General features: G+C 38.7%; 4 protein-coding genes across 8 annotated transcripts; 2 read left to right on the top strand and 2 right to left on the bottom strand.

Annotated features, from left to right (window-relative positions):
• The first annotated feature begins 257 nt into the window (after positions 1-257).
• gtf2h5 (general transcription factor IIH, polypeptide 5) lies at positions 258-1,455 on the top strand. 2 transcript variants are annotated; one of them, XM_020920154.2, is made up of 3 exons: positions 258-382; positions 592-658; positions 1,049-1,455. In XM_020920154.2, exons 2-3 carry the CDS (start codon positions 624-626, stop codon positions 1,227-1,229), a joined length of 216 nt encoding a protein of 71 aa, XP_020775813.1. In that variant the 5' UTR covers positions 258-382; positions 592-623; the 3' UTR covers positions 1,230-1,455. The 2 variants fall into 2 exon arrangements, with proteins under 2 accessions (XP_020775813.1, XP_020775821.1); XM_020920162.2 differs by having other exon boundaries at positions 343-426.
• A 146-nt stretch (positions 1,456-1,601) lies between these two features.
• Positions 1,602-3,504, top strand: dynlt1b (dynein light chain Tctex-type 1b). 2 transcript variants are annotated; one of them, XM_020919236.2, is made up of 5 exons: positions 1,602-1,908; positions 2,124-2,165; positions 3,009-3,132; positions 3,213-3,290; positions 3,357-3,504. In XM_020919236.2, the coding sequence occupies exons 1-5, from the start codon at positions 1,885-1,887 to the stop codon at positions 3,425-3,427; spliced, it is 339 nt and encodes a 112-aa protein (XP_020774895.1). In that variant the 5' UTR covers positions 1,602-1,884; the 3' UTR covers positions 3,428-3,504. The 2 variants fall into 2 exon arrangements, with proteins under 2 accessions (XP_020774895.1, XP_055005577.1); XM_055149602.1 differs by lacking the exon at positions 2,124-2,165.
• Positions 3,478-7,642, bottom strand: tmem181 (transmembrane protein 181). 2 transcript variants are annotated; one of them, XM_020942053.2, is made up of 17 exons: positions 7,532-7,642; positions 7,157-7,260; positions 6,988-7,055; positions 6,748-6,838; positions 6,513-6,634; positions 6,240-6,356; positions 6,088-6,168; positions 5,889-5,988; positions 5,587-5,717; positions 5,424-5,515; positions 5,298-5,355; positions 5,063-5,165; positions 4,936-4,987; positions 4,768-4,850; positions 4,610-4,699; positions 4,462-4,528; positions 3,478-4,387 (listed from the first exon to the last, which is right to left on the bottom strand). In XM_020942053.2, the coding sequence occupies exons 1-17, from the start codon at positions 7,537-7,539 to the stop codon at positions 4,303-4,305; spliced, it is 1,452 nt and encodes a 483-aa protein (XP_020797712.1). In that variant the 5' UTR covers positions 7,540-7,642; the 3' UTR covers positions 3,478-4,302. The 2 variants fall into 2 exon arrangements, with proteins under 2 accessions (XP_020797712.1, XP_055005576.1); XM_055149601.1 differs by having other exon boundaries at positions 3,478-4,384.
• Positions 7,643-9,254: 1,612 nt separating this feature from the next.
• On the bottom strand, positions 9,255-25,956 carry tulp4a (TUB like protein 4a). 2 transcript variants are annotated; one of them, XM_055149544.1, is made up of 14 exons: positions 25,786-25,956; positions 23,901-24,754; positions 18,215-18,343; positions 17,973-18,134; positions 17,692-17,872; positions 17,021-17,128; positions 16,790-16,953; positions 16,317-16,541; positions 16,013-16,247; positions 15,530-15,674; positions 15,139-15,310; positions 14,966-15,059; positions 11,682-14,866; positions 9,255-11,598 (listed from the first exon to the last, which is right to left on the bottom strand). In XM_055149544.1, exons 2-14 carry the CDS (start codon positions 24,150-24,152, stop codon positions 11,482-11,484), a joined length of 5,169 nt encoding a protein of 1,722 aa, XP_055005519.1. In that variant the 5' UTR covers positions 24,153-24,754; positions 25,786-25,956; the 3' UTR covers positions 9,255-11,481. The 2 variants fall into 2 exon arrangements, with proteins under 2 accessions (XP_055005519.1, XP_055005520.1); XM_055149545.1 differs by having other exon boundaries at positions 9,256-11,598; positions 15,139-15,283; positions 25,786-25,954.
• Between the last annotated feature and the right edge of the window lie 78 nt (positions 25,957-26,034).

Genomic DNA, 26,034 nt, shown 5'->3' with positions numbered 1-26,034 from the left:
TCAGCCCCTCCGACCAACACCAACACTCTTGCACAATCCAGTTTCTTACTAGGCAATGAAGGTGAAGTGTCTTGCCTGCGGACACAACGACAGTTTTTGCCACTGGTGCCCCATTATGGCACCTAGAATTCCCAGTGGTCTTCCATCCAAGTACTACCCAGGCGGCCTTGCAAATTCGCAATTAGCTTTGCAGCTCAAAAATAGGTAGAAAAAAAAGGTATTCTGACCGAGTTGGGCTGCACAGTTCTGACTTGTAACTTGGTCTGGTTTGGTTACGTACGTACGTCAGACAGTTCGGATTAAGAGTTCCTCTCATTGATATTGTCCCTCCAAGGTCTCCGTACATGCTCTAGTATCCTCATCACGATCCAACATAAATACGGTAGCGACACTTTTTATCCAATTTATTTTGGGAATGCTTCTAAGGTCTGTTTAGTGTTTGCTTTTCATTTTGGCACATAGCATTTATGCGATGCCAAAACGCTAACACTAACTCTTAAATGCGTTCATATTAAAAGATCTCTGCTAATGCTAAGAAAGCTAACACGTTGATTTACTTTTGTTTGTTTGTTTTGTTGTTTTGGAATGCAGGATTTTTTTCTCCATAAACCAAATCGAACAACATGGTAAACGTGCACAAAGGAGTTCTTGTTGAATGGTGAGGGCATCTTGCCATATAACATTACATCATATTTAATATTTTTAAGTACATGACAGGGGCAACAACCCATTTCACTAAAAGGTAGTCAACATAATAGGTATTTTACTAAAGATTTTACATGATTCTCCATGTTTTGTGAAAATGTGCAGCTGAATAGGAGTATAATGCCTATTTGGACATGGACTGTTGGATTTTTTTGACTAATGTGAAACCAAGTAAAGATTTACTACAATTGTCTTACCAAACTATCAGTAAATTTAAAAAAAAATGCACTTAAAAGGGACAAGGTATTTTGAACCCTGACCCTATACTCGTTTTGAACGAACCCTACACCCTGCAAGTGTTTATAACTAATGCTTTTGTCCTGTATATTTGTGCTTGAACTAGTGATCCTGCCATGAAACAGTTCCTGCTTTACTTGGATGAAACAATGGCCCTCGGAAAGAAGTTCATTCTCAAAGACTTGGACGACACACACGTCTTTATACTCGCAGAAGTGGTGCAGACACTGCAGGACAGAGTGGGACAATTAATGGATCAAAACTCATTTCCTATCACTCAGAAGTAGCTGTGGTTTATATAACGGACTCAGTGTTTATCTGAATAGAAGAGTGCTATGTAAATGTAATAATAATGTGTCAGTAAACTGACTTGATGCTTCTTTTGTCATGCTAGTCAATAACATTGTATTAACCAATTTGTTTTAATCATTCTTATACTGGTGGTTTGAGTGTTTCCCCTAATGGTGGTGGGTTCACATATTCTGCAACAAGCTGAATAAAAAAGTATTACTACTTGGAACTTTCATTTAACCATAATAATATATTATTAAAGAGGCTTTGCTTAAGAGAGAGAGATCCTGAGGGAATCAAACGTGTCATGCCTCAGTCAAAGGAGGACTGGCAGGAGGACTGGTCAGGTACTGTCAGCAGATCCTGTGTTAGGGCAGTTTGACCCTTTAAGGATCAAGGGTTTCTTGTTTGGTTTACCACCACCACCACAAAAGGAAAAAAATAGACGAGTGCAATTTCTTTTTATTATTTTATCAATCTACTTAAAATGTAAATGGCGAATAATTATCGTTACCGAGCCAAGCGAATTACTCACATTTATTTTGAAACCTTCTGGCCCCTACTGTTTCCGGGTTTTGTCGAAAGCAACTTCCATGATCGCATCCTGAACATAGAACTATCCATGATTCTGATCGTCGCCCGCTGACTAGAATGGACGAATTTCAGGTTGACGAGGTTAGTATTTTCAAAAGTGTGTATTTGTCATATTACATTATCCAAGTTTTGATTAAATAAAATTCACTGTTTTGGTATTTTACCACTAACGTGTTGTTAAATCAATGGAGCAAACGTTACCTGGCAACAGCTAGTTACTAGCTATGGGGTGATTTCTATGGTGTCGACGATAATGTTACAGTCTAACTACAAACTTCTGATTCTTCTTTTAACAGACAACCTTTGTCGTTGAAGAAGTTAGCAAAATAATAAAAGAGGTCAGTTCACTCGCTTTTTCTACAGGTTTATGTATTTATAATACCATTTCTCACGTTTACTCAGCTGTTTCTAAGGACTCTTACGGTTGCTAAGCAAAGTTCGTGCGTGGCGTGCGTTGTGTCAAAGAAGAAATGCACAACTTTAGTTAATTAAATATTTCCTATTAACATTATTTTATATATTACAATAGTTGACTCTTTAAATTGTAATTAGCTTAAGTTACAAAAATCATATTGCTGTAGTGTGACTACACTGGTGGCTGGTGACTTCTTCGACTTTAGTGAACAACTTGAATTTGTATAACCTGCCTTAGTTTATCTATTGTATTTAATAAGACAGAGACACAGTGCAAAGTTTACATTAGCCAGCCTTATAGAGAGATACATTGTACCAAGCTGTAGCACTAGTGCTTTTTTTCCATCTGTAGTACTAGTCCCTGAGCAGGCTAGTGTTATACCAAACTTTTCACACCAAGTACCACCCAGGACAAAAATAGGCTTTCTGAGTAGATCAACCAAATCAAAACCAGGTCTCAAACATGAATATTTAAAATTGAACTACATCATGGCTACAGGAGTTCTAACCAAAGAAAATAACTGCCCAAAGGAGGACCAAAAACTGCATAAAACATACTAGAAATTCAGCAAGTATTAGAGGATGTGTCCCACCAGAAGAAGCCAGTAGTATGTGTACCATAGCTTGAGGAACACTGTTATAGTTCATTAAAACATTAAAGGAAAATTTCATTGCCAGACAATCATAAAATTTACATACATAATATGATAAACATAACTGAAATCTAGTCCTTTGGATCAGCCTTTGTTTTGCTTTTTCCTTTGTAGTCTGTTGAAGCAACCATTGGTGGGAATACTTACCAGCACAACAGGGTAAATCAGTGGACAACCAACGTTGTGGAACAGTGCCTTAGTCAGCTCAGCAAACTAGGGAAGCCTTTTAAATATATTGGTGAGTGAAAAGTTAAAAAAAAAACTTCTTTTTTAAAAAAAAAAAAAGAATTAATGTTGTTTTTAATTTGACTTTTGTAGTAACCTGTGTCATCATGCAGAAAAATGGAGCTGGCCTGCAAACAGCTAATGCATGTTTTTGGGATAACAGCACTGATGGTAATTATTCAATGTTGTGCTATTCTGTGAGAAACCTAAAATAAAATTTTATTATATCTTGAACAGGAAGCTGTGCAGTGAGATGGGAAAACAAGTCGATGTACTGCATCGTCACAGTTTTTGGACTGGCCGTTTGATGTTTTGCATGTTATCTTGAATTACATTTTCACGTATTGTGTAATAAGAGTTGTATAATAAAATTTATTTGTATTAATTGTTTACAAAACTTTTATTTACACAGAAGAAGCACAACTTATCATGCTTATAAACTCACATCAAGTCACATTTACTGGTAAAACTGAAGCCACAATGTTGCACAATGTTTTAAATTTAAAATAAAAAAAAATACCCATTAGAGATTAAGAATGTCGCTCGTAATGTAAAAACAAGGCACAATTTTTGATTAGAATACATATAACAATGTAGGCAAAGAGGGGATTTTGGCTGGTTTTCTCAATATAATACAGTCTCTAAAAAATAACTGTAAAGACAAGAAAACTTAAATGACTACCAGTACTTAAAAAGCAGATTCTTGGCCACAGGTTTATAAGGTGCAAAAATAAAATATGTCAGTAGTTCTAGTAATTTAAGAAAATTATTTAGAAGTCATGCAAGTGAGTACTTTGGCTTCAAGCCTCTTGATACTGAGAAAAACAATGTACATAAACACAATAGTTTAAGCATCAAAACTGTGATTTTTAGCCACCCATCCCAAACTTGTTTTAACTTTAGTGGAAAAGAATATGTACATTTACTGCTCGATATACAAAATCAAGAATTCCAAGTGAAAATACTCCTGTCTTCTTGTTTTCTTTTTAACTCAATAAAGAAATTCAAAGGCAAACTGAAATAAAGATGGTACATTCAGAAGGTGTCTTTCTAAAAAATAGTAAATTATGTACATATTCAATACATCCATGATTGGTGCAAATACTTAGTATATACAGTACATATAATAGAGTTGCTCTTTTCAAAATATCCATTGGAAACAGGTGAAAATGAGGTTGTGCACTCAGTCGCTGTCAGTCTCATCCTGGTATTTAGCGGTTGCTTTAATTGCACGCCCGTTTTGTAAAGGCATATCTTCATAGTCACTTCTTAAAAACAACAAAAAGAGATTGAGAGAGGTTGGGAGACCTGTAACAAACACAACTAAAACTAATTTGCTTACCCATATATAACTTCATCATCTGAGTCATTTAGCATTGAGAAAGCAGGGTTATCCTTTAGCTGGGAGTCTGAAAGCGTAAATATGATCACATCAATTAATATTCCTAATTTTAAAAAAATACCAAACATGTAAAATCAAAATTTCTTACCATACAGGGCATTTTTGGATGGAGAATACACAAATGCTAATGTGTACAGGTAAAAGTTGAGTAAACCATAGAAAGATAAAAATTCAGCTGGTATGTTTAGATAAGGAAGGTTAATACTTCAATACTGAACAAAAACTTTCCACATAGTAAAAGGATATAGTTTTGATAATGAGTGGACAGTTCAGCTACAAAATTGTCCTGAAGAGCTTTGGCACCAAACCTCAAGTAGAGAATAACCATGCTGAGAAATGGGAAAAAGGGGAAAAATGACAATAGAATGTGAGATCATTTAAATGCATCCAAGCTAAATGCCTGAGGAAAAATACCTTATTATCAGAACCACAAATGTCAACGCTGTCAAAAACTTCAACCGGAGATCTAGTTTTAAAAAAAAAATAAAATTACTGTACAATAAATACAATTTAAGATGAATTACATTATTATGTACTCTACCAGAATAGGGCATATTCTTTAGTTCAGAACAGGCTCTGACAATCAAGAAAATGAGGTAGAGGATGTAGAGGGAAACTACAATAAGGAAGAACACTTTCATGCCCTGAAAGAAAACATAAAGCAATACATATAATATGTCACAGTTAAACAAAAAAAAAGTTTAACCACAAAATTTTTTGTTTATATGATTTATTACATATCAATATCCCTACATCCAAACAGTATATAGTTTTACCTGAAAGTTACCAATATCCACCTTGTACTGATAGGTTGGGTCCTGAAGTTCATTTACCCTGAAAAAAAAAAAAAGTTACAATTAGGGTTTTCAAATTTTGAGTGTGTGTATTGATGTAGTACTTACGTTTGCCATATACCAAGTGTGACTGCTGAGAGCCACAGCAGCCCAACAATTATTAGCTTTGGAAGATAAAATGTAAGACACTTCCTCTCCCCCTGGAGTTTCAAAAAACAATTATCTAATACCTTTATAATAATACTTAGCAATAAACTCGGGGTGAACTCACCTGAACCCTAATACCATGGTAGACACAGAGCCAAAACAACAAAAGGGCACAAAGGAAAAGTGCCTGAAAAAATGCATCCAACGTCCCAGGGAACCAGCTATTTACCAGGAATGACAATGGGAAAAAGGGATCTACAGAGATCACAAAGAAAGTATTAATGGAGGTCTTCAATCTCATTAATGTCGCTACACCACGGTTTCTAGTCTTCTGGTAGGTTGAAATGTTTATAAAGATAAAATTTTAAAAACATATTTGGCTTTTAATGTTAGATTTTTCATACAAGCTTCAAACAAACAACTCACCATTGTACAATAAAAGCAGAGGAAGTAGGACCGACATCCATTTTTGTTCAATGCCCCAATCTCTCATGGAGAACTTCCTCAGTGAGTGAGCAAACATGCACTTAAACACAAAGAAAGAAATGAATTAAAAGTTAAATAAATAACCAAATGTTTAGAAATAGAAGGCATTTTTATCTTAAAAACTAAAAATAATTCTTACTGTCACAACAAACGTCATCACCACAAAGACAAAGCGAAACCATATCTCCACTTGAGAGAAAGTAGGGTTGTACATTTTCCACTACAAAACAATATGTCATTTTACTTTTAAATACAAATATACAAAAAGTTATTGAAAAACAAATCACATACCACAAAATTGGTCTTAATGTCATTGGTAATGTTTTCAAGGCCTTTGAAACGAACTGTCACTTGGTATTGTGTGTAGTTCAGGAAGCCCAAATGTAATACAATGATTTCATCACATTTCTGTCAAAAAAAAAAAAAAAAAAAAGTTAATAAAAACTGTAAACAACAAATCATGAAATAGAATGATTATTTTATATTATTCTGTCATACTGAAAAATTCAGGAAAATCGTAATGCAACAAAGAAAGAAAACAACAGAATAAAGATGCATACTCACAATTGTGCTGCAGTGCAACATTCGAGATTTCTGGTGGACATTGTTTATGTGCATAACACTGGCATCCTGCATTACTCCTTTGAGCTCCACATTGATCTCAAAACTCTGCTTAAAGTCGACCACTACAACACACACCATAATATTAGGCATCTTTACAAAATCAGTAATATAAAGAGTAGCTAACTGATTTAATTGTAATTTTGTACAATGTAAACTTGCATATTTCAAATCTTACCAGTGCTATGATCAACCTGCATCAAACATATGAGCCATAACTGCTGGTTGTAAGTAGTGAGAGGAGAAGATGTAAGACGGTAGGGGCCAGTCTGCAAGTCATATCAGTCAGTTATTATTTACTTATTTAAAAAAAACAAAACAAAAAAAAACAAAGTTAAATTCATTTGAAAACTAATATGATACGAATTAAGATAATGGCTATTGTAAAATTTGAGATTCTAACAGACGCGATACTCACCTTTGCTGAGAAATTCTTCATTAGTAGCTGCTCACCACTATGTCCTTGTTGTTCAATTATCTTTGGACCTACAAATATAGTTACAATGATCATCACACAGTTGGTTGTTATTATTATTATTATTATTATTATTATACGACTTCTTGCTATTGTCAGTGCATAGCGTTACCTGCAATTCCTATGAAGACTGTGAGGCCAAAGCATAGTAGAAACACTACAAACACTAGGACAAAGTGCCTTTTTGACAGGGTATAGAGCCGCATAGGGGCCAATCTGAAAAGTATGGAAAATAAACATTTATCACCACCACCACCAGAAATCCAAAAGACGAGGAAGGTACAATAATATATTAAACTGTTAATGTTTGTCTATGGTGGACATCAGCCTGCCTCAGCACAGGTGTAAAGTGAAAACTACTGTATTAGCTGCAATGCTAATTTGTCCTAGCATTACCAGATGGCACCATGGATGTCACAGTCCTAGCAATCCATAAACACGTAAAAATGCATGTTCATACAATAATTATCAACACAAAAGAACTTACAGCTCCATTATAAGTTTTTCACGGCCTTTTTTGGAGGAGAAAAGTCGTGGGTATTTCTGCGTGCGCCTACATCCGTAATCAACTAACGTCAGCCTGTGACCACGTCACCAGGGGGCGGGCCGGGGCCGCAGTACACCGAATATATATCTATATATCTATACACAGTCTATGTATTTAACCATAGACCGAATATATATCTGTATATCTTTACACAGTCTATGTATTTAACCATAGACCGAATATATATCTGTATATCTAAATATATCTATATATCTATATCTATATCTATATCTATCTATCTATCTATCTATCTATCTATCTATCTATATATATATATATATATATATATATATATATATATATATATATATATATATATATATATACACATATATACATATATACATATACAGTCTATGGGAGCCACCGTATTTAATAGACTATAGAAAAGATTTAACAGATCCAGGGCAAGAATATTACAAAGATGATTAGATTTGAATCAAGCGTTATTTATTCAAGTGAATGAGATTGACTGAAATAAATTAGTAGCATGCAATATTGGCATGGTGGCATACAGGCATTGAATAAGCTATTGTAGGGGAAATGACATTAAAGTAAGTTACCTGCACTACCTGCGGTAGATGATTTTTTCTTATACATATTTTGTCGGGTATAATTTTACCTATACGTTTTATTTTTACTCTGGCAGGAGTTAATGAATCAGTGCATGAGGGAACAAATTGTTTTGTATTGTATACTAAAAAAGCCTAAAAGTTCTATTACATTTTACAAATCCTATAGGAATACAATAAGACAAAATCCACTCTAACGGAATCCCTTTCAGAATCCTACTGGACAATTGTACGATATGTATCAAGTGTTGTGTTAAATAGTGTTTTATAGCTGGTCACTTCAAAATGCATTAGGGTGTGATACAAAGACAGTTAACAAGCTTTGGGTTGCTTGTTTTCGTTTTTTTATTATCGACATAAAGGTTTACCACTACACAGCACACACTAATAATTGAGTGATGTTAGTGGGGAGATTGGTCTATTCATGTAGGCCTAAATAAATGTGCCTACCTGTAAAATCGATCATCACGATAAGGCGTTAAATCCTCTTTCAGATCGTTGTATGCCTCTTGAACCTTTCTACAAAAATATTTAAACTCGGAATACAAAGGATTTTCCAACAACCCAGACGAGTAGTCAGTGTCCATAATTACAGTGAGCGCTTGTAAAAATGGCGATCAAAAACAGGTGCACTGGCAGAGCAGTCGCTGACCTTCAGAGGGAAACTCAGTGTTGAAGCTGCATTGTTCCGTCGTCCGAATGAAAATGCAGGCGAGGCCGATTTATTTGTGTCGCTTTAGTTAAAAGATAAAAGAGGTGAAAATGGAAATAGAGGGCGAGCGGAAGCACGAGCAGTCGAGCTATAGATCACGTGACCTCATTTCAGGACCACGGACAGAGGAAGAAATTTAGAGTTGATTTGTAATAATGGGTCTTGGCTGGTCAGTCAAAGTGTTGATTATTCTGCATCTCTCATTGTTTTAAATTAAGGGAAACATTATGTGCTATTTTATTTACATTACAAAATCAAGGTGGAGTCACACACAAACACACACAAACCTAATAATTAATAATTTTCATATTAAAAAGTAAAAGTCTATAAATCCAATAAAAGCTCAACTGTGAGTCTCTCCATAAATATTATAGGACATTTCATTAGAGACAAGGACTTTTTATTGAAAAGATGTGTCACATACACAATTAAAAAATCATTTACATGGCATGCCTGACTACTCATAAACATTCAGTCACCAGATCATTTTTTTCCTAGTATTTTTGTCCTTAAATCTACAACTACAAGTACAAAGCACATCTTTTCCAAAGAAAAGGGGGAAAAGCCAAAGTCTACAACATCTACAACTGGCCATCTCTGAAAATCAAAATGAAGTAAACTCTTAAGTACAGAGGAATTCTGCGCCCAGTTTCTTTAACTTGGCTAGTTTTATTGTAGAACAACAAGGCTGTGGCAACTGCCTTGTCCACACACTCATGTCATGAATGTTAACACTAATGTTGATTATTGACATACTCAACAGAAACACTCCAACTATCTTACCATTACATTGAGTTAATTCATTCACATAGTTTCCATTCAATGAAAACATTAAAAAAGACAAATCTGCTTCTTCTGACCTCACCCCAACGCTACATCAAATTCTGGGGTATTTTATGACCAAGTTGGATCAACAAAGCAATGTTTTAAAACAGCACAAAAAAAAAAAAAAACATAAATAGAAATGGACAGAACGTTGACTGGGATGTTGAACTAAAAAAAATATCAGATGTGGTCAACTAAATATTGCACAACTTAAAATGTACTTGACATGCTCAGGGTTGTTTTCTTTTAATAAAAATACAGTGGATATGCTTTAACCATAGACTCTTAAACATGCATTTGAATGCTATATGGAAAGACCACAGTAAAGGATTTTAAAATATAATTGGCAGCATAAGTTATAAACATCAAGTATCACTCTTCATAGTAGGACCAGTATTTTTCTCTTGCCTTGGTAAATGAATTTGGCACAAACATTAATCTCAACCATACAGCACTTTACTAAGTTACAATGGGTCTGTTTATTGGTAGTGTGTCGTGAATTTACCATGAATAGTATTACCTTCATCAGCGTTTAAATTTTTGGTGAAATTTATTTCATCGTAAATCTTTTTGAAATCAGTTAAACAATATACCAGGCTTAATGCCACACAGTAGACTAAAACACAGTGAGAATGTTGTAAACAGCCTGTTGTCACCTACATCTCATTTATGATTCACTGATATGTATTTACATAACTTCTGAAACAGTATGAAATGGCATAGGTAAAATATAGAAAAATATTTTCCTGTACCTTGTTACATGTAATGTTTGGGCTTCAAGTGCAGGGACATCCCCCAACTACACAATCACTTCACAGAAGTGACAGCAGGTGACAAAAACTTCAGAGGTTAATATGTTGACAACAGGCCATGGCGACTTGTGCTCACATCACCATGTGCTGATGCACTACTCAGGACAGGATGTACATGTCAAAGCTTTCTGCAGCTTTTACAACCTGAATACTCCTGAATCGCACAGAAACATCAGAAAATAGTCTCCCAAATAAATGTAGGTGAAGTTAAAACATGACATTGCTAGAGTGGGAGATTGCAAATAACAAACAATAATGTTAAAATGTTAAAATGAGTAAACAACTGTACATATTTTCTGGCAAGATCATTTCCTTCAAAATCAGAGGAAAATAAACTGAAATATTCAATATTCTAGCCACCTTCCCAAAATAAAAACAGAAGTGTGAATATAGCAGTACTAAATTATGCATATGTCCTGACCTCTGCAGCAGCTCAGAGATCTTGAGATAGTGACAAAAGGAATGGCAGGGAGCACCAGCTTACCCCCGCAGCCCACCAGCGGATCTAGTCATGTAATGAAATTGTGAAAGCAAAATCAGCGTGATTACTTAAGTGATGATTTTTTTTTCATTGAATGTTTATACAGCAATTGATTTCAGTGCACAGTGGTACATGTGCACTCTGAAAGAAACAGCTTGCATCTCCATAAGATGGTTTTCAAGTATCATTGCTGCTTTTTAGACAAATGACTGGCTGGCAGTTTTTCTCTATGTAAACTACTTCTACTTAAAGCAACATCTGTTGCATGATCATCACCAAAGCTCAGTTCTTTGACCCTCCATGTGCTGCAAGGGTCTACAGATAGCCACAATGGCAAATGTCAGCTCTAGTGGCAGCTTTGAGTAGTGCAGCATGATTGTATCTTTCTACAACAAGGGCTGAATTCTCCAACAGCTATTAAAGTCACATGGAACAACTGTGCCCTTAGGTCATTAATTCCTTGAAAGAACACAAAGTAAGTATTAATATTATTTGAGGCGTTGAGTAACATTGGCCAAAGCCACTGCAAAGGCTTGCACTGCTGAGAAGGGATACTGAAAGTCCAAGATGTAAGCATTGCCATCGATGCGGCCAAACTGCATCACCTGAAATTGAAAATAAAGCCATACTGTTAAAACACACATATTAACATATCACTCTGATTTGCATTAATCAACAGAATAACTACCTGTCTGCCTTCCAGTTCAATCTGAAAGTTTTTGGCCGACTCCTGAGTAACCCGTCCTCCAAAGTCTAGCTGGTAAACCTGTGTGGCCTCATTCCACAGTGGCTGCTTGTTGGCCATAACATACACAAAGCCTTGGCTCCCAAAGCCTCGGTCCTCCTTTTCATTGGCCTTTCGACACTTGATCTCATCTAGTTCTGTTGCAGCCCGCAAGTTTCTTTTACTTTTCCAGCCTTTCTTACCACTTTGGCACTGGTTGAGGAGCTCATCCCCACTGATGAACAGCTCTGGCTCGCTCTCAGAACTGTCCTGAAACTCACTATTGGCAGTGGCTTTACTCAGTTTTTTAGCTTTTAACTGTTCCTTTGGGCCTTTCAATTTCTTTTTGTCTCTTCCTCCAAGTCTTGGGCTCGATATGAGGGAGTTAAAATCAGCCAAAGCTCTTCCTTCTTTCTTGGATTTATTGCCTTCAGCCAGAGGCATGTTGCCCTCCTCCACTCTGCCCTCTGCTCTTTTGCGGCTCTTTTTACTAATCTTCTCAGAGCGCTGTGGCACGGGGCTCTCCGTTAAAGACAAAACCTCCTGAAAGCCCTCCCCAGAATCTGCCATGGGCTCTGGCAACTCTGTGGGTGGGGGTGGAGGTGGGGGTGGAGGAGGAGGAGGTGGAGGAGGTGAAATGGCTGTTTTCTCTGCTATAATATGGGAGGCTTTGGGAGGAAGTGGCACCGCAGGACTGGGCATAGGAGGACATGGATTGTAAGTTCCCCACGGAGTGTGAAGCGCAATAGGGGGAATAATAGCACCTCCACCTGGATACATGGGAGGGAGAGGACAGCAGGCCAGGTTGGCTAGGTTTGCAGAGTAACCTGGAGGCAGGACAAGTGTGGCATCCTGTTGAGAGAAGGGTACTGGAGCTACCACCTCCTTTGGAGAGGAGCAGGGTCGTGGGGATGTGGGCATGGTTTGGAGTGGGGTGCCTGAGTAGGCAGTAGCAGGGTACTGCAGGGAGATTTGGTAACCTGCAGCAGCTGCAGCAGCTTGAAATGAAGCAGCGCTGGGGCTTGTGGGGGACTTTGGAGAGAGAACAAAAGGCATTCGAGAAACATCTAAATGCTGACCTGGATTGAGGATAAGCGGCGGTGGTTTGTGTGAGCCTGTGGGGCCGGGAGGGTTTAGAGTTACTGTCCGTTCCTGAGGAACCCACACCTCCTCATTGCCAGTGGGATCCCAGTGATATGGAGGAGGGCGTTTGACAACCAAGCCTGGGGCCTCACTTCCTCCTAAAGCCAAATGCCTCAGGGACTGGTTCAGTGTCTCATCCTCAGAAAAAGCTGAGTTCACATAGTCCGCCCGATCTCTACTGTCAGTCCGTGCGCCACCTGCTGTAGACACAGAGCCTTCAAGAGGGCTCAGCAGGCTGTACGAGGACTGGGACGACAGAGGTGTAGCACTATTTGAGTGAACTATCACTGTGCTATGTGGAGCCCCAGTCCCAGGAGGAAAGTCTTGCCTGATGATAGTTCCTCCAGCTATACCATTGGCACTACCCAAGGTAGAACCCCCAACACTGGAGCCACTGCTACACTGACTGCAGGTGTACAAAGCTGTTGGCACCCTCTGCTGAACAGAAGCTGCTAGTGCACTACTGTTTTTTGTCTTAGGTGGCAGTGGTCTTGGTGGTTCCAGCATCTGGGAAACCTTAAGTGTAGCCTCTCTGCTGTTTCGCCTCAGAGTGGCGTGAATTACATTGCTGTCAAGTCTTAATCCAGTGGTTCGGCCAGCCACATTGTTCTGACTGGAGGAGTCAGGGTAAGGTGGAGGGTCTCCACTAGGTATTGAATAGCGAGGTGCTGTGAGTCTGTTGAGGGTGGCAGATACATATGGCATCTGGAGCTTTTTGCTCTCTGCTGTAGATGAAGATGAGGATGAAGAGGTGACCCTGAGTGTGGCTGAGCTGCCGGGGCCCTGCAGTGCGTACACATTTTGGTTACACACAAGACGTGTCCGTGGTCGACAGACCTCCTCCACATTCCCACTACTGTCAAATGTTGTGATTCTCTCATAGCCAAGAGGTGTGGGGTACTGAGCAGGAGGCTGGCTTGGAGGATATAGTTGGAACTCTCCCTTTTTGAGACACAGATCCCCAGGGGGAGGCGTCCCACTGGGACCAGGTCCAGTGTTGGAGGTAGCAGTCGAAGCCACAGCTGCATTCCCAGGATAGGGTGGTGGAGGGTTCATTTTACTGAGTTCTAGAGGAGCACTAAACACCAGAGTGTCACCCTCTGCCAACTGTGAACCAGAACGAGTTGTCTTAATTTTCAACAAATGTTCATGTTCACTTCCTACAGAACGGTCAGCTAGGTCTGCTGTAGAATGAGGGATTTGGATATGCAATGCCCCTGGGTGAAGCAGGGAGGCAGCTGACCCAGGGAGCTGTCCAGGCAGCGGTGATGGGACAGGGATCTGAATTTGAAGAGGCTGTTGGAATGGCTGGAGTTGATGGTGCTGCGATGGTAGAGCCTGGTGCGTTGGTGGGTGCTGAGGTGGGTGCTGAGGTGGGTGCTGTGGCGGATGCTGTGGCGGAAGGGCCTGGTGCTGGATCTGGTGCATGTGCTGAAGATGCAGTTGTTGGAGCTGCTGCTGTTGAAACATCTGTTGCAGCTGCTGGTGCTGCAGAAGCTGCTGCTGATGACTGGGCTGTGACTGCTGTGAGCTGTGAGACAGAGGGGGTCCTACCATGAGCCGGCTCATGTCCAGTCCACCAAAAATCACCTGACCTGGGTTTGAGTACCGGGTGGGAACTGTATACTGGGCAGTGAGCATATTGTCCTGGCTTTGTTCTGACCCACCAGCAGCAGCTCCCACTGGGCTCACAGTTGGATTGGTGAGAACATCTAACTGGACATTCTGATTAGCAAGAAGTGACTGGACGAGACCAATGCTTTGAGCAGGGGACATGGCCTGAGCAGGACTATGAATCGGGGCAATAGGGATGTTAACAGTACAAGGAGGGTTATCATCGGCCCCACCAGTGGGGCCTGTAACGGGTAGGTCGTCCTCATCCTCACTGAAGACATTTGGACTGAAAACGGGAAGATTGATGTAGTCTATGGAAATCTTCCGCACCTCAGGAAGGTAGATCGTCATTTGCCTGGGCTGCAAATGAAGAAGGCTTGTTTTGTAGATAACTAGAACAAACAGAAAACAGAAATTGTTACATGTGTTTGCACCTCTCTATATATAAGTATATGTAAATAAGAGACATAAATGATATGTAAGGTGTTTACCTGCACCAAGGTTAGTTGGCAAAAATGCAGCTAACCCCACAATTTTGAATTTTGTTCCCCAGATATTTGACGTGACCTGAGCAAGGTAGTTTTGCTACAAGACAAAAATGACAAGTAAATTAAGAAATAAAGGCATTTAATAACCACACTCATTGTTTAACTCAGACTGTTACCTGCACAATGTCATCAAGAGGAAACTCTCTGCGTGTTAAACTAGGTGACCCAATTGAAGGTTTTCGTATTGGTAACCGTGGAGACCTGGAGATTTCCTGTGTAGTACGAGAGAGTTTGGGCGATTTTCTGGGATCTATGTTGATTCTGTTGGTAAAGGGACAAACTAAGTCTCTACAGAGAAGGTAGCACATAAAAAATAAAGTTTAGGCATGCAATGAATGAACAACACAACAGTATAGTGAAGCAGAACTAGCAGTTACAAATCAACAAACACAAAATAAATATTAAAACACACACAATTTAATTTAATAGCTTTCATTTTGCTGTTACAAGCACAAGCACCACCAGCAGAATCACAGAACACAGTACAGTACAGAAGTCTTTGTTTACCTAGGTAGTTTGGGGGATTTACTACCCCTGGATATTTTTGGAGATTTCTTGCCAACCCAGTCATCACTCAGTTCAATATCACTGGAGTCGGAGCAATTGCAGCTGTCAATCATTGCAGATATTAGACTGTTGCCATATATTTCATCTAAGAAAAAGAGGGAGAAATACATTTTTATAAACAATTCAGTATATACAGATTAAAACATTTTTCAACATGTTCAAATACAAAGAAACCTACTGCTTTTGTTTAGGTTAAGCTAATTTACTTAACATGCAAGTGTGAATAGACTAGAATCATTTTTGACAGTGTACGGTCAGAAACAATGATTTATGAGGAGCCCTAGAGCCTCCAGAATCATTATCAAGCAGTTTCTAATTAACAATGGCTAGTGTATCCTATTCCAGTCTAATTTAGTGGTGAACATGGATGGATCGATGAAGTTGTTTAGAGCCAAAGTTTAACATTCTGAAGTATGTTCAAACCTGTTTTTCCATCTGTTTTCGGGTCCATGATGACAAACTCTGGTCGTAGTTTACTTATTCGCCGACCCTTGAGGATTGGCACCAGGCCACCAAGGTATTCGAGGTACAGGGTGTAGCAGGGTCCCCCCACCTCAGGATTATCCTCCGTACGCTTCATTGTACAGTGCAGCCGTTCATTTCCAGACGTTGGGTAGCTCACAAAATCCCGCATGTTATTAGGATCTGGGATGGGAGGCTATAAAACAAAGCATTTCTTAGTCATGTTAGGAATGATACAGAGTTTAACAATAGCTGTGTGAGTTACCTTTATGGTAGGGACGAAAGCGGTGGTGACATATGAACAGAGACGAGAGGGCATAGTGAGTTTGGCTACATCCTTTTCTTCCTTGACTGCTGAGGCGATCCCTTGCTGGCAAAGAAGCTGCAGGCTGGCCACCCGGTGTTCTACTCGTACAACATAGAGAGCAGGGCCACATGCCAGGAAGAGGCGGGAGTCTTTGTGTCCCCAGCACAATGTAGTGATAGGGCGCTACATACAGAGTTACAGTAAGAATAAGCTAAAATTAATTTCTATTAGCAGTAGTAGTTTAATATCTCAGAGCTTTTGCAATATACAGTACTTTGTTGTATATTGTGTTTGTTAAACATTGTCTGTAATATATCATGATGCTGAAAGTGCCTATAACAGGTTTGACTAACCTGCAAACACACACAACTATATATTTCTATATAATTTAACAGTAATCTGTATATTCCTCTATATGCAGTGTTCATTACCTGAGCAGGTGTGTCCAGTGTGTAGATATGGTCACCTCGAACATTGTAAAACTTAACCACAGCGTTTTTTATGGCAGCTGGGCAAGAGTCAGGGGGCATAGCTGTTCTTTCCATACCTGCCACTGCCAGCAGGTCCCCCTGGGAGCACCACTGGACCACCACATCTACAAGACAAGAGCTTTGTAATGTATGAATGGACAACTTAAAAGAATTGTGAAGTAAGATACACACCTTTCAAACCAGTGTGAATAAGGGTAGGAGAGAGGTCATCATAGTTGTTCATCAAGCTGATGTCTCCAGAGCTGAAGCCGACTGTGAGCAGAGGCTTGTGGCTGTGAACTAAAAAGAGACAAACAGGAATGCATTAATAACAGGTTAATTTATTATTATAGTTAATAATCCAGACAGGCTAGTTACAATGCCAGAGATTTTGAGGTCAATAACATTTGTAATTTAGCAAATAAAAAAAATCATAATAGATCACAAGACGCAGGTGCAGGAACAAGTCTGCTATTTAAGGTTATTTGTCTCCTCGAAACGTTCCTTTTTTCTGAGTTATCCAATTACCAAAGACTTGCTCATCTAGAGCACGAGAACAAAATCTGTTTCAGCGTACACCAGCATTTTTCATCATTACAACATGACCAAGGGAAAAAGAAGCAATAACAAATCAAGGCAGTGCTGTTATTGTTCATGTTTGTGGCAATATTTAAATCACAAAAAACAATTAAAGATGCACATCTTTTTAGAAATATTGTTTCAGTTAAAACCTATTCTTGATTACCAGAATTTAATAAGCCATTTAAGGTAACTTGAACTCAATGATAGAATAAAGCTATATGCACATTTAAGAGGATGTAGAGTTCTGAATAATACAGCATGAGGCTGTTTTGGCAGTGTACCTTGTGGAGGAGAGTAGTCATCCGAGTCTGTGTCGCTCTCACTGCTGTCCCCCACCAGGAAGCTGGGGTAGTTCCAGGACATGCTGACTATGCCATCCGACTCATGCAGCAGAATATGTGCCAGCATCCGCCCATGACAGTCCATTACTATCACCTGCCCATCAGCTGTACCAAACAGCACCTGAAGACCCATATGAAAGAGTTTGGAGAAGCTAGAAATTTGATTTGCATTTTAAACTCGATAATATATATTGGAACCAAGCCAAATGAGTCTGGGTCACCTGCTGGTCATCGGGTGTCCAGATACCACAGGTGATCTGGCTTTCTAAGTTGATCTCTGAGGACCAGTGTCTCTGTCCACTCACTGAGCCCACTAGGACAAAGCCATCACGGTATGAGATGAGAGCCTGGGTTCCATCATGAGACCATGTGAAATCGCTCACCTACAAACAGCAAATGCAGCCATTTAAGTAGCAAAAAGGGAACAGATTTGGTAAGAACTGAGAGCTTAGTTTTTTTGTACCTGGGCTCCACGATCATTAACCAGCTCGACCGACCAGCGTCCCTCATATTGGATCCAAACAAAGATACCTCCATCAGTGTCACAGGTGGCCAACTTCTGGAAGGGCTCATTCCACCTCACCAGTACCACCTGAAAATCATATTACAATGCTGTTACTTTAGAAATTAAAATCGAGAGACAAATGGTTACTTGCCAATCTGAGCAACTATATATATTCCATTTATTCAATTACTAGTTACAGTATTGCTAACAGAAAACAAAAAAAAAACATGCATTCTTACTATGAGCTGTGTCTCCATTAATAGACAAGTCTAATGCCATTTTGTGGAACATTTAGGAAAAAAATATATTTTTGGGTGGGTTTAATGTAAGGTTACTGTTAGGGATTACCGTTAGTAAAGTACTTTTATTAGTAGTAGTAAATTAGTATTTTATTATTAGTAGTAGACTACTTTTATTCATGTATTTTTTTTAGTAATGTAAAGTAAGTAGTAAAGTACTTAGTAAAATAAATTAAATAGTATAGCACTTTTAGTAAAGTATACAATGACATTGACTTTTCCTATGACATTCAGAATGTGACTTTCACAAAATAAAACATTGAAACTTACAAGATAATCACTAAATACTGAAGTCTAGTTTTTATTTACACAATAGAGGAACACCTTACATTAATTGTTTTGACATCCTCCCGGGGGCTTAGAGTGACACCCTGATATGCATGTGTCTGCTCCGCTGTGGCGTGACTTGGCCTATTCCTAGAGGAATAATCCTAAGAACCAAGCATCTCCGGTCTGCAGTCTCACTCTGCAGCGCACGTGTGCCGTACATGCCCAGACACACAACACTGGTCAGGTTTTAGTGGGCTTAGAGAGCAAGTATAGTTGTACAGTAAGTGACAGTGTGTGAGACATACAGCAATGCTACCATCTCTTTTACCAACGAGCCTTAGACAGAGCTCTTCATGAAAATTGAAAGGAGTTGCTATTGCAGTTTCACAGTTACAGCTTGATGCATCATTAATGCAATTTTAAATGCAATACAGTTTCACAAATCAGCACATAGAAATTGCAATGAACAAGAATGATAAAGGCCTTCAGAGGTATATGCATACAGTTTGCATGTCAAAAGAAAAAATATATAATTTTACATACATTTTAGTAATAAGAAATTACAAAATGATCTTTTTACTCTTGTTCTAAGAAATACAACTCTTTTGAAAGTCCCATTTATTTAACACAGGAATGAGCTTTAGGAGCAGTGTCTTGGCTGTGTGTACATTCACAAGCAACTCCATGAAGGTGAGAATAATGTGTATGTGAGTAAATATAGCGGCCTGTGAAGATTAGAGTGAGCTGGTCGGGTGAGGGACAGCTCTGAGTGACGCAGCAGAACTGGGATCAGACCTCACATGGAGACAGAGGATCAGGCTGAGAAGCTCCAGGACACCTCAGGGTCACAGGTGAAACATGTATCGGTGAATGGCTTGCACCAAAGCGTCAAGACCAAAGGGCATTTCTAGATGAGCATCTCTACGGTTCTTCGAGGAGAGTCATAATACAAATTTTTGTCTTACAATTACTGGCACCATGACCAAACAACAATTAATCGATTACTTTGATTGGCATGGTGTAATAGATTAACTGTCCTTAACAATGTGACTAGAAAAAATAAAACTTGAATGAATGAGCTCATGTGACATAAACAAAATAAGATAAAAAGACACTAAACAACAGGTTTAGGTTAACTTTTTTAAGAGTGGCTACACTGGGCAAGGGCATATGCACAGTGCCCCTAGCCCACAGGAGAGGACTAGGGGCCTACACTAGCAGAGTATAACAGGAGTATTTTGCTTCTAAAATACTCACTTATTACTTTTATTTCTTATGATTACTTGGTGACCTGTATAACCATGATTATAATTTATTGGATTAATCTTGACATCCCCATCTTCTGCTATGGTTTGTGCTTCTCTGGGACATTTGGAACAGCGCTGAGCCAAGCAGTTTCCCTGAATCTACCAAATCAAATAAAGGGACATCTCTGGGTTGCATTGGAGTCAGCAAAAGTGAACAGGCCCAATAGCAGGGCAGTGTCTCAAGAATAGGACACTGTGCATGCTACGCCTCAACCATCTTGTAAAATTAGATACAGGATAAAACTGAGACAAAGACAATACTTGTAGGTCAAGGGGTTTGGAGATGGCTTACCATTACTTCAGACATAAACTCAATCTGCTGTGTTGTGCAGATATAAAAAGTAGAGTAGCCCAACTGTGATGTGATTTGCAATGTCACAGAAAGGGAACTGGTACAAGATGACTTTTAATGACTTTGAAGCAAGTGATTAATTTCTACAACTATATTAATAGTTAATAGTAGAAAACGGTACAATATATTTTTGGATGTGACACGAAAGCTCAAAGGCAGAGGCGGCTAATGTCGATTTTGATACTTACTGATTTGATTGTGGTGTTTTATCATTTTACATTTAGTAAATAGTGCTTTGTCGATTTCACAATGGAATTAATAAACTATCATTGGTAGATATGGCGTAAGCAAAATAGTTCAAAATATTATTATCCAAGATAGGGAATTGGGATTAGTCCAAATTCCCTCAAAAATAAGACATGAGATTTTTTAACATTATTTATAGTAAATACAATGTGCCATTCAGTTCCAAGTTTTGGCCTGGACTGCTTTTTTTTTTTTTTTTTAATTATGGCTTCTCAAGTGGTCACCCTTTTCTGTCAAAGCCACAACACATCTCACAAGCTCATTCAGCACAGTCTTATGGCAACTAAATTATCTAAATTACAACATAAATAAAAATGCTGAGACTGTTAAGCACATAAGCAGACAAGAATACCTGCACCAGAAGAAGCTACCAGGTACTGGATATTATGCAACATGACCTCACAGAGCAGGGATTAGCACAGATAAGCCATGTCTCCAAAGCACATTGAGTGAGACCCGTTTAATGCAGACAAGGGTTTATATGTGCTTTAGTTTTAAGATGGTTTGCAATGTCAACAGGTCACATAAAACAAGAGGGTCTGAAACATGAAAAAGCATGTAAGATAAGCAAAAGCGGTAGGAGCAGGTGATATTGACATGATGTTCATCCATTGTCTTCTGCTTTATCTGAGGTCGGGTCACAGAAGCAGCAGTCTGACATGATGTTGACATTAATATTTATTTTTTTATATATCCTGAAGCTGATATTATGGCAATCCCTCAGAAATTAGTGTTGTCATGATAGTAAGATTTCAGACTCAATTCCGATACCAAGGAATAGACTTGATACTCAATACCGATACCAAAATGATAATAAAGACCCTCTTTCTTTAGACCATAGAACGTAATTTTCAACATTAAATAATAGTACTTTCTTTTATACCATGTGATGTTATGTCTATGTAACTCCTCAGTCATCCAGGTATTTTCCATATCAGTCCATGAGTGCATACTAGTCTATGTGGTCCTATACTAGTTCTGATGATACAGCTCAAGATCATTTTAAAGCTATTCAGGAAAGGTTCATTTCTGTCCTGTGAATGTGACTTTTTTGTAGCAAAACCTGCCCAAGTATTTACTTTCAATACTAGTTTTAGTATCTGCATTGTTTGTAAAATTGTTTAAGTTTAGTTTTAAATTATAAATCAACTTTATATAACCTTTTAATAGTTCTTGTTCTTACTGACAACATACTCAATATTGCAATTCTGCATATCTCCAAAACAATAATTGCAATATTGTAGATTTATTGATTTAAAATGCCCTAAGTTCAACTGTTTTGTGAAACTGCTTTAATATAAGAATCCCATGCATTTCAGAACATAATTTGTGGAGGTCTACAGGGTTAGTAGTTTTTGTTCATTCCTGTGGTTTTGCAGCAATCTTGTGTTGTTATATTACTTAAAATTGCAGTTGTTCAGAATTGTCATTTGTGACCATTCAGCTCTACACTACACCTGCCTGGAATCAGAATAAATACATTTATTCAACAGCAATTTCTCCCTCATTTTAAGTATTGGTGTAGTAGAATAGCATTTCATTACTAAAGAACCAAATGGTAGGTGCAACACAATTAAGTTAATATGTAGGACAGGGAACTAGTACAGGGCAAAGTGGTAAACATGCTGTGGTGTCCTGGGTTTACCTCTCTCTAAAGTAATAGGTCTCTGGGCAATTTGTCTTAGCAGGGACTCAGGGTGCAGTCTCAATGGAAACATGATGTGATAACATAAAACACACCACAGAACCCCAAATAAACAGGCTTATTGTGAGCTTTGTTCTAGATTTTTTAAAAGTACACTGTTGCTTATTGCTGTTTATAAAAGGTGTGAAACTTACTTTTTGCTAATAATGTATTCATACATGTTATAGCTTAAGAACTAAATAGTAACGTTGTGTGGGCACAAGCAACAGATTTTCCTGTGCTGCTGAAAGCATATTCCTGTCCATATGTGTAGAATAGACTCTAGTCATTGTTGTCTCTTGTCTTAAACCTTCAGCGCACTTTGAGAATGAGCAGACTCGAAGTGACTGCCTGTTCACTTTCTTTTAATGTCTAAAAGTATACAGTGATAGGAATAGCACAATCAATGCTTTACATTTGTTTGCGCCCAATAAACTATAATTTAGCTGATGTTTGCAGCATACGAGATCCATTTCTGTTAAACAAAATGGTATTTTAGGCCAACATCAGTAGCTGCTAACATAGAGCTTTGTTAGATACATTAATTAAAAATTTAACTGACCCAAACACAACACAAAACTCATTTGAAAAGTAAAATACTTAATGTTTACAGAGGAAAAAAGTGTTTATGATGGCAATTGTTGTTTTAGTTGTCTGACAATGTGGAACTTTTACTGAGCATTTAGCTACCTTGAAGTCATCGCCTTGTAATTATGTGTCTACCTGGTACAATATTACACAGCCGCTAGTGCAGGCAACAAAACAGCTTTTCATTATCTAAGAGGATGAACAACTAAACTACACACCAACCCCTAATACAATAGTATAGCACTAGACAGTGCATAAAGAGGCTATACTTGAGAATTAAATAAATTACAACATTAGATATCCTTACCTAAACAACCGTTCTCTAAAATTAAGGTCTATCAGGATTCAGAAAACAAAATAATGTGCATTTCTGGAATTTAATTTTACTGCATGTCTTGTTTTTTTTCTTGACATAAATGGCTTCTTGATATAAAAAATACATTCACCAGTATAAGTTGCACCATTAGAGAGGACAACATTGTCAAGGGACAGGTTGTATCTGGTACTGAGCTAGCAACAAGGACAAGGCAAAAAAAAAAAAAAAAAAAAAAACAGGTTACAGATATTCCTCCCAAATAATCATTGGGCAATGTCACTTACTTAAAAAGAACCTGGGTTACCTTGAAAAATAAGCTTGCTATTAATAAAAAATGAGAAATAATATAGTTGCAGTAGTACTTTATAGGTGTGCAGGGCATGTTGTGAGATATTCACTGGTCAGATAAGTTTTTGGCCACAGAGAAAGTCAGAATTAAGACTGAAACTAACATCTACTATACCTGAGTGCACTGGATTAATTAAATATATCAAAAGCCATATAAATATAGAGCAACAGTGGTGGAATTTAGGTACAGTGAGATTTTTTTTTAATTTAACACACCATATAGAGTGGTCTCACCTCACTGTTATGGCCTCGGAGGTTGAAATTGACCCTCTGTGGCGTGGGCCGGTCCCGTCTGCAGTGGCTGGAAGTGAACGTGACGCCCACCACTCCTCTGCCATTCCCTGTGGCCAACCAGCCCTCCTCATAGTAACGCTTTCTGCACACGGGCTTCTCCTTCTCGCTCTTGGGCACTCGACCTTTCCAGGACAGACACAGGATGTTGGAGTCGCTGCACAGGACTGGACCATGCTCCACAGCAGCGAACATCCCTGCAGCTCTCTGGTTCCCCCGCCGATAAAAAACACGCTGTTCGCTTGCGGTTTTGTGGCAATCTGAGATTAGGAGAGCCTCTCTTCAACTGAGGTTACTGCTTCAGTATCTGGGCTGAAATAACTGTGCATAGTACAAGTATATTCTGTTGTTTACAGTGGTGATTTGCAGCAATTTGAGGAGGTTTTAGACAAAAAAGGTTTTAGAGAAAAAAGTCAAGTCAAGAATAAAAGGCACTCAAGTCATTGTGATCCAAAATAGATATTAGATTGATGCTGTCTCAAATACAAGGCCACAGATGTGTTACCAATAGGCTGTGGCAGATTGCTTACTCATGTTGGTATATAAAAAAATAACCATCCACATGAAAACAAATCCAGTACTTAATTTACTCCAAAACGTGCCCAGTGCTTCCAGTAGAATGTAGCCACATATTTGCCCAGTTCAGTGACTCGTGTGTGATGCGTCCTGTCCACACCAAGGCGACACAGTGGAGGAGGAGGAGCGGGGACTCCTCTCCATCAGCTGTGAGCTTCTCCCAGCAACGTCATCACGTCAACAGAGTGCCTTCTCACCTGCCTCAGGGATCCCATGGAGAACTGCAATGTTCACCAAAGGACATAATGTTAAAATTAGTTATTATTATTATTAGTTGTTTAAAAATTTTAATGTATCCTTTTTTCTAATTTCAATTTCAAATAGGAATCAGTCCATAAATGCAATAAAAAACTTTTAAAACACCCACACAAACATTTAAATATTAATGATTTAGCCAAAATGTACTCGTGATCTCCCACAGAAATGAAACGATTAAAAGTGGATTATTTCTAAATAGTTGTTAATAATATGAGGAAAAGGTATACTGAATAAAAAAATTATAAATGCTGGGTAAAATAAACATATTTTATTCCAGAAGTGTTCAGGATTATTAGTCATATATATGTTGGATTATTTCCTAAAGATACACAGAATCAAACGTTTGGATTTAACATGAGTCTGACAGTTGTCAATCTTTCCAAAAACACAACAGTCCACTGGCTTGACACTATTACACAGGTATGACAGCATTAGTGCATCGCATTAGCGCGACAATAACAACATACCCCACCATGACATTCACAAACCTTTGTGTTTTATCGTGAAACAGTCGTCTTACCCACCACAGTGCCTAACTGCTGCTGGCCCTAGGAGAAAAGCTAGCCAGCCAGAGACAAATCTAAACAAAAATGTGCGCTGTCCTGATTGCTCCCTATAAAAGATGTGATAGTAAAATAACAAAGTAACCTTCGTGGGATCGTGACTAAGTGACATTTTGAGAGACGCAAATGCCACAGACTGATCGTTTAGCCTTTCCAAAGGGAGAAGAGTAAAAGCTAACAGGCTAGCAGTTCGCGAAGGCTAACTGCGAATAGAGCACCATCACCGGAGACGGTCCAGTCCATCTGCCGCTGCCGCCGTGCTACAGGCTAACATAGCTCTGTGATTATCCGACACAATGTTCAGATTCATTAATAACAATGTAGGTCTATCATACACACTAACTCCTATTTAGTTACGAGATGTATATGTGGTTAGTTTGCCTCTGTTGACAGTGCAGCAGAGGATCCCCTGGAGCCGTGGGAAGCCTTACCTCGCCTGTGTTGTGATTATGCCCGTGTTCCCCGCAGGCTGCTCGCTTCTCTCCTCCGCTGCCTGCCTGGCTCTGTCCTCTGCTCCTGGCTCCTGCTCCGGTCCTCCCGGAGACACGAAACCGACCAGTGACAGGGCCGCAGCTGAACCACGTGATGTACATGTGATTCAATTAGCCTCGTACAGATCATGGATCTGTAACAGAGGTGTGTGTAGGGTATTAGAAATCTTTATTACAACAAAGGTAATC

Source organism: Boleophthalmus pectinirostris, unplaced genomic scaffold (assembly GCF_026225935.1).
Source record: "Boleophthalmus pectinirostris isolate CB_2022bp ecotype Guang Dong unplaced genomic scaffold, ASM2622593v1 HiC_scaffold_13, whole genome shotgun sequence".
NCBI classification, from domain to species: Eukaryota; Metazoa; Chordata; class Actinopteri; order Gobiiformes; family Gobiidae; genus Boleophthalmus; species Boleophthalmus pectinirostris.
Note: the sequence above shows the minus strand (reverse complement) of the source record. Positions and strands in the feature narration are given on the sequence as shown.

What these genes read in the sequence shown, in the direction of transcription:
- gtf2h5 (XM_020920154.2), top strand. Translation starts at nt 624, where the DNA reads ATGGTAAACGTGCACAAAGGAGTTCTTGTTGAATG. An exon ending in AAAGGAGTTCTTGTTGAATG is followed by an intron (nt 659 to 1,048) that starts GTGAGGGCATCT and finishes TGCTTGAACTAG; the next exon opens with TGATCCTGCCATGAAACAGT.
- dynlt1b (XM_020919236.2), top strand. Translation starts at nt 1,885, where the DNA reads ATGGACGAATTTCAGGTTGACGAG. An exon ending in ACGAATTTCAGGTTGACGAG is followed by an intron (nt 1,909 to 2,123) that starts GTTAGTATTTTC and finishes TTCTTTTAACAG; the next exon opens with ACAACCTTTGTCGTTGAAGA. An exon ending in TTGGGATAACAGCACTGATG is followed by an intron (nt 3,291 to 3,356) that starts GTAATTATTCAA and finishes TATCTTGAACAG; the next exon opens with GAAGCTGTGCAGTGAGATGG.
- tmem181 (XM_020942053.2), bottom strand. An exon ending in TTTGTGGTTCTGATAATAAG is followed by an intron (nt 4,851 to 4,935) that starts GTATTTTTCCTC and finishes CCCATTTCTCAG; the next exon opens with CATGGTTATTCTCTACTTGA. An exon ending in GATGATGAAGTTATATATGG is followed by an intron (nt 4,388 to 4,461) that starts GTAAGCAAATTA and finishes GTTGTTTTTAAG; the next exon opens with AAGTGACTATGAAGATATGC.
- tulp4a (XM_055149544.1), bottom strand. Translation starts at nt 24,152, where the DNA reads ATGTTCGCTGCTGTGGAGCATGGTCCAGTCCTGTGCAGCGACTCCAAC. An exon ending in TCCGAGGCCATAACAGTGAG is followed by an intron (nt 18,344 to 23,900) that starts GTGAGACCACTC and finishes TATGATTTTCAG; the next exon opens with GTGGTACTGGTGAGGTGGAA. An exon ending in CTTTCGTCCCTACCATAAAG is followed by an intron (nt 16,248 to 16,316) that starts GTAACTCACACA and finishes TTTGTTTTATAG; the next exon opens with CCTCCCATCCCAGATCCTAA.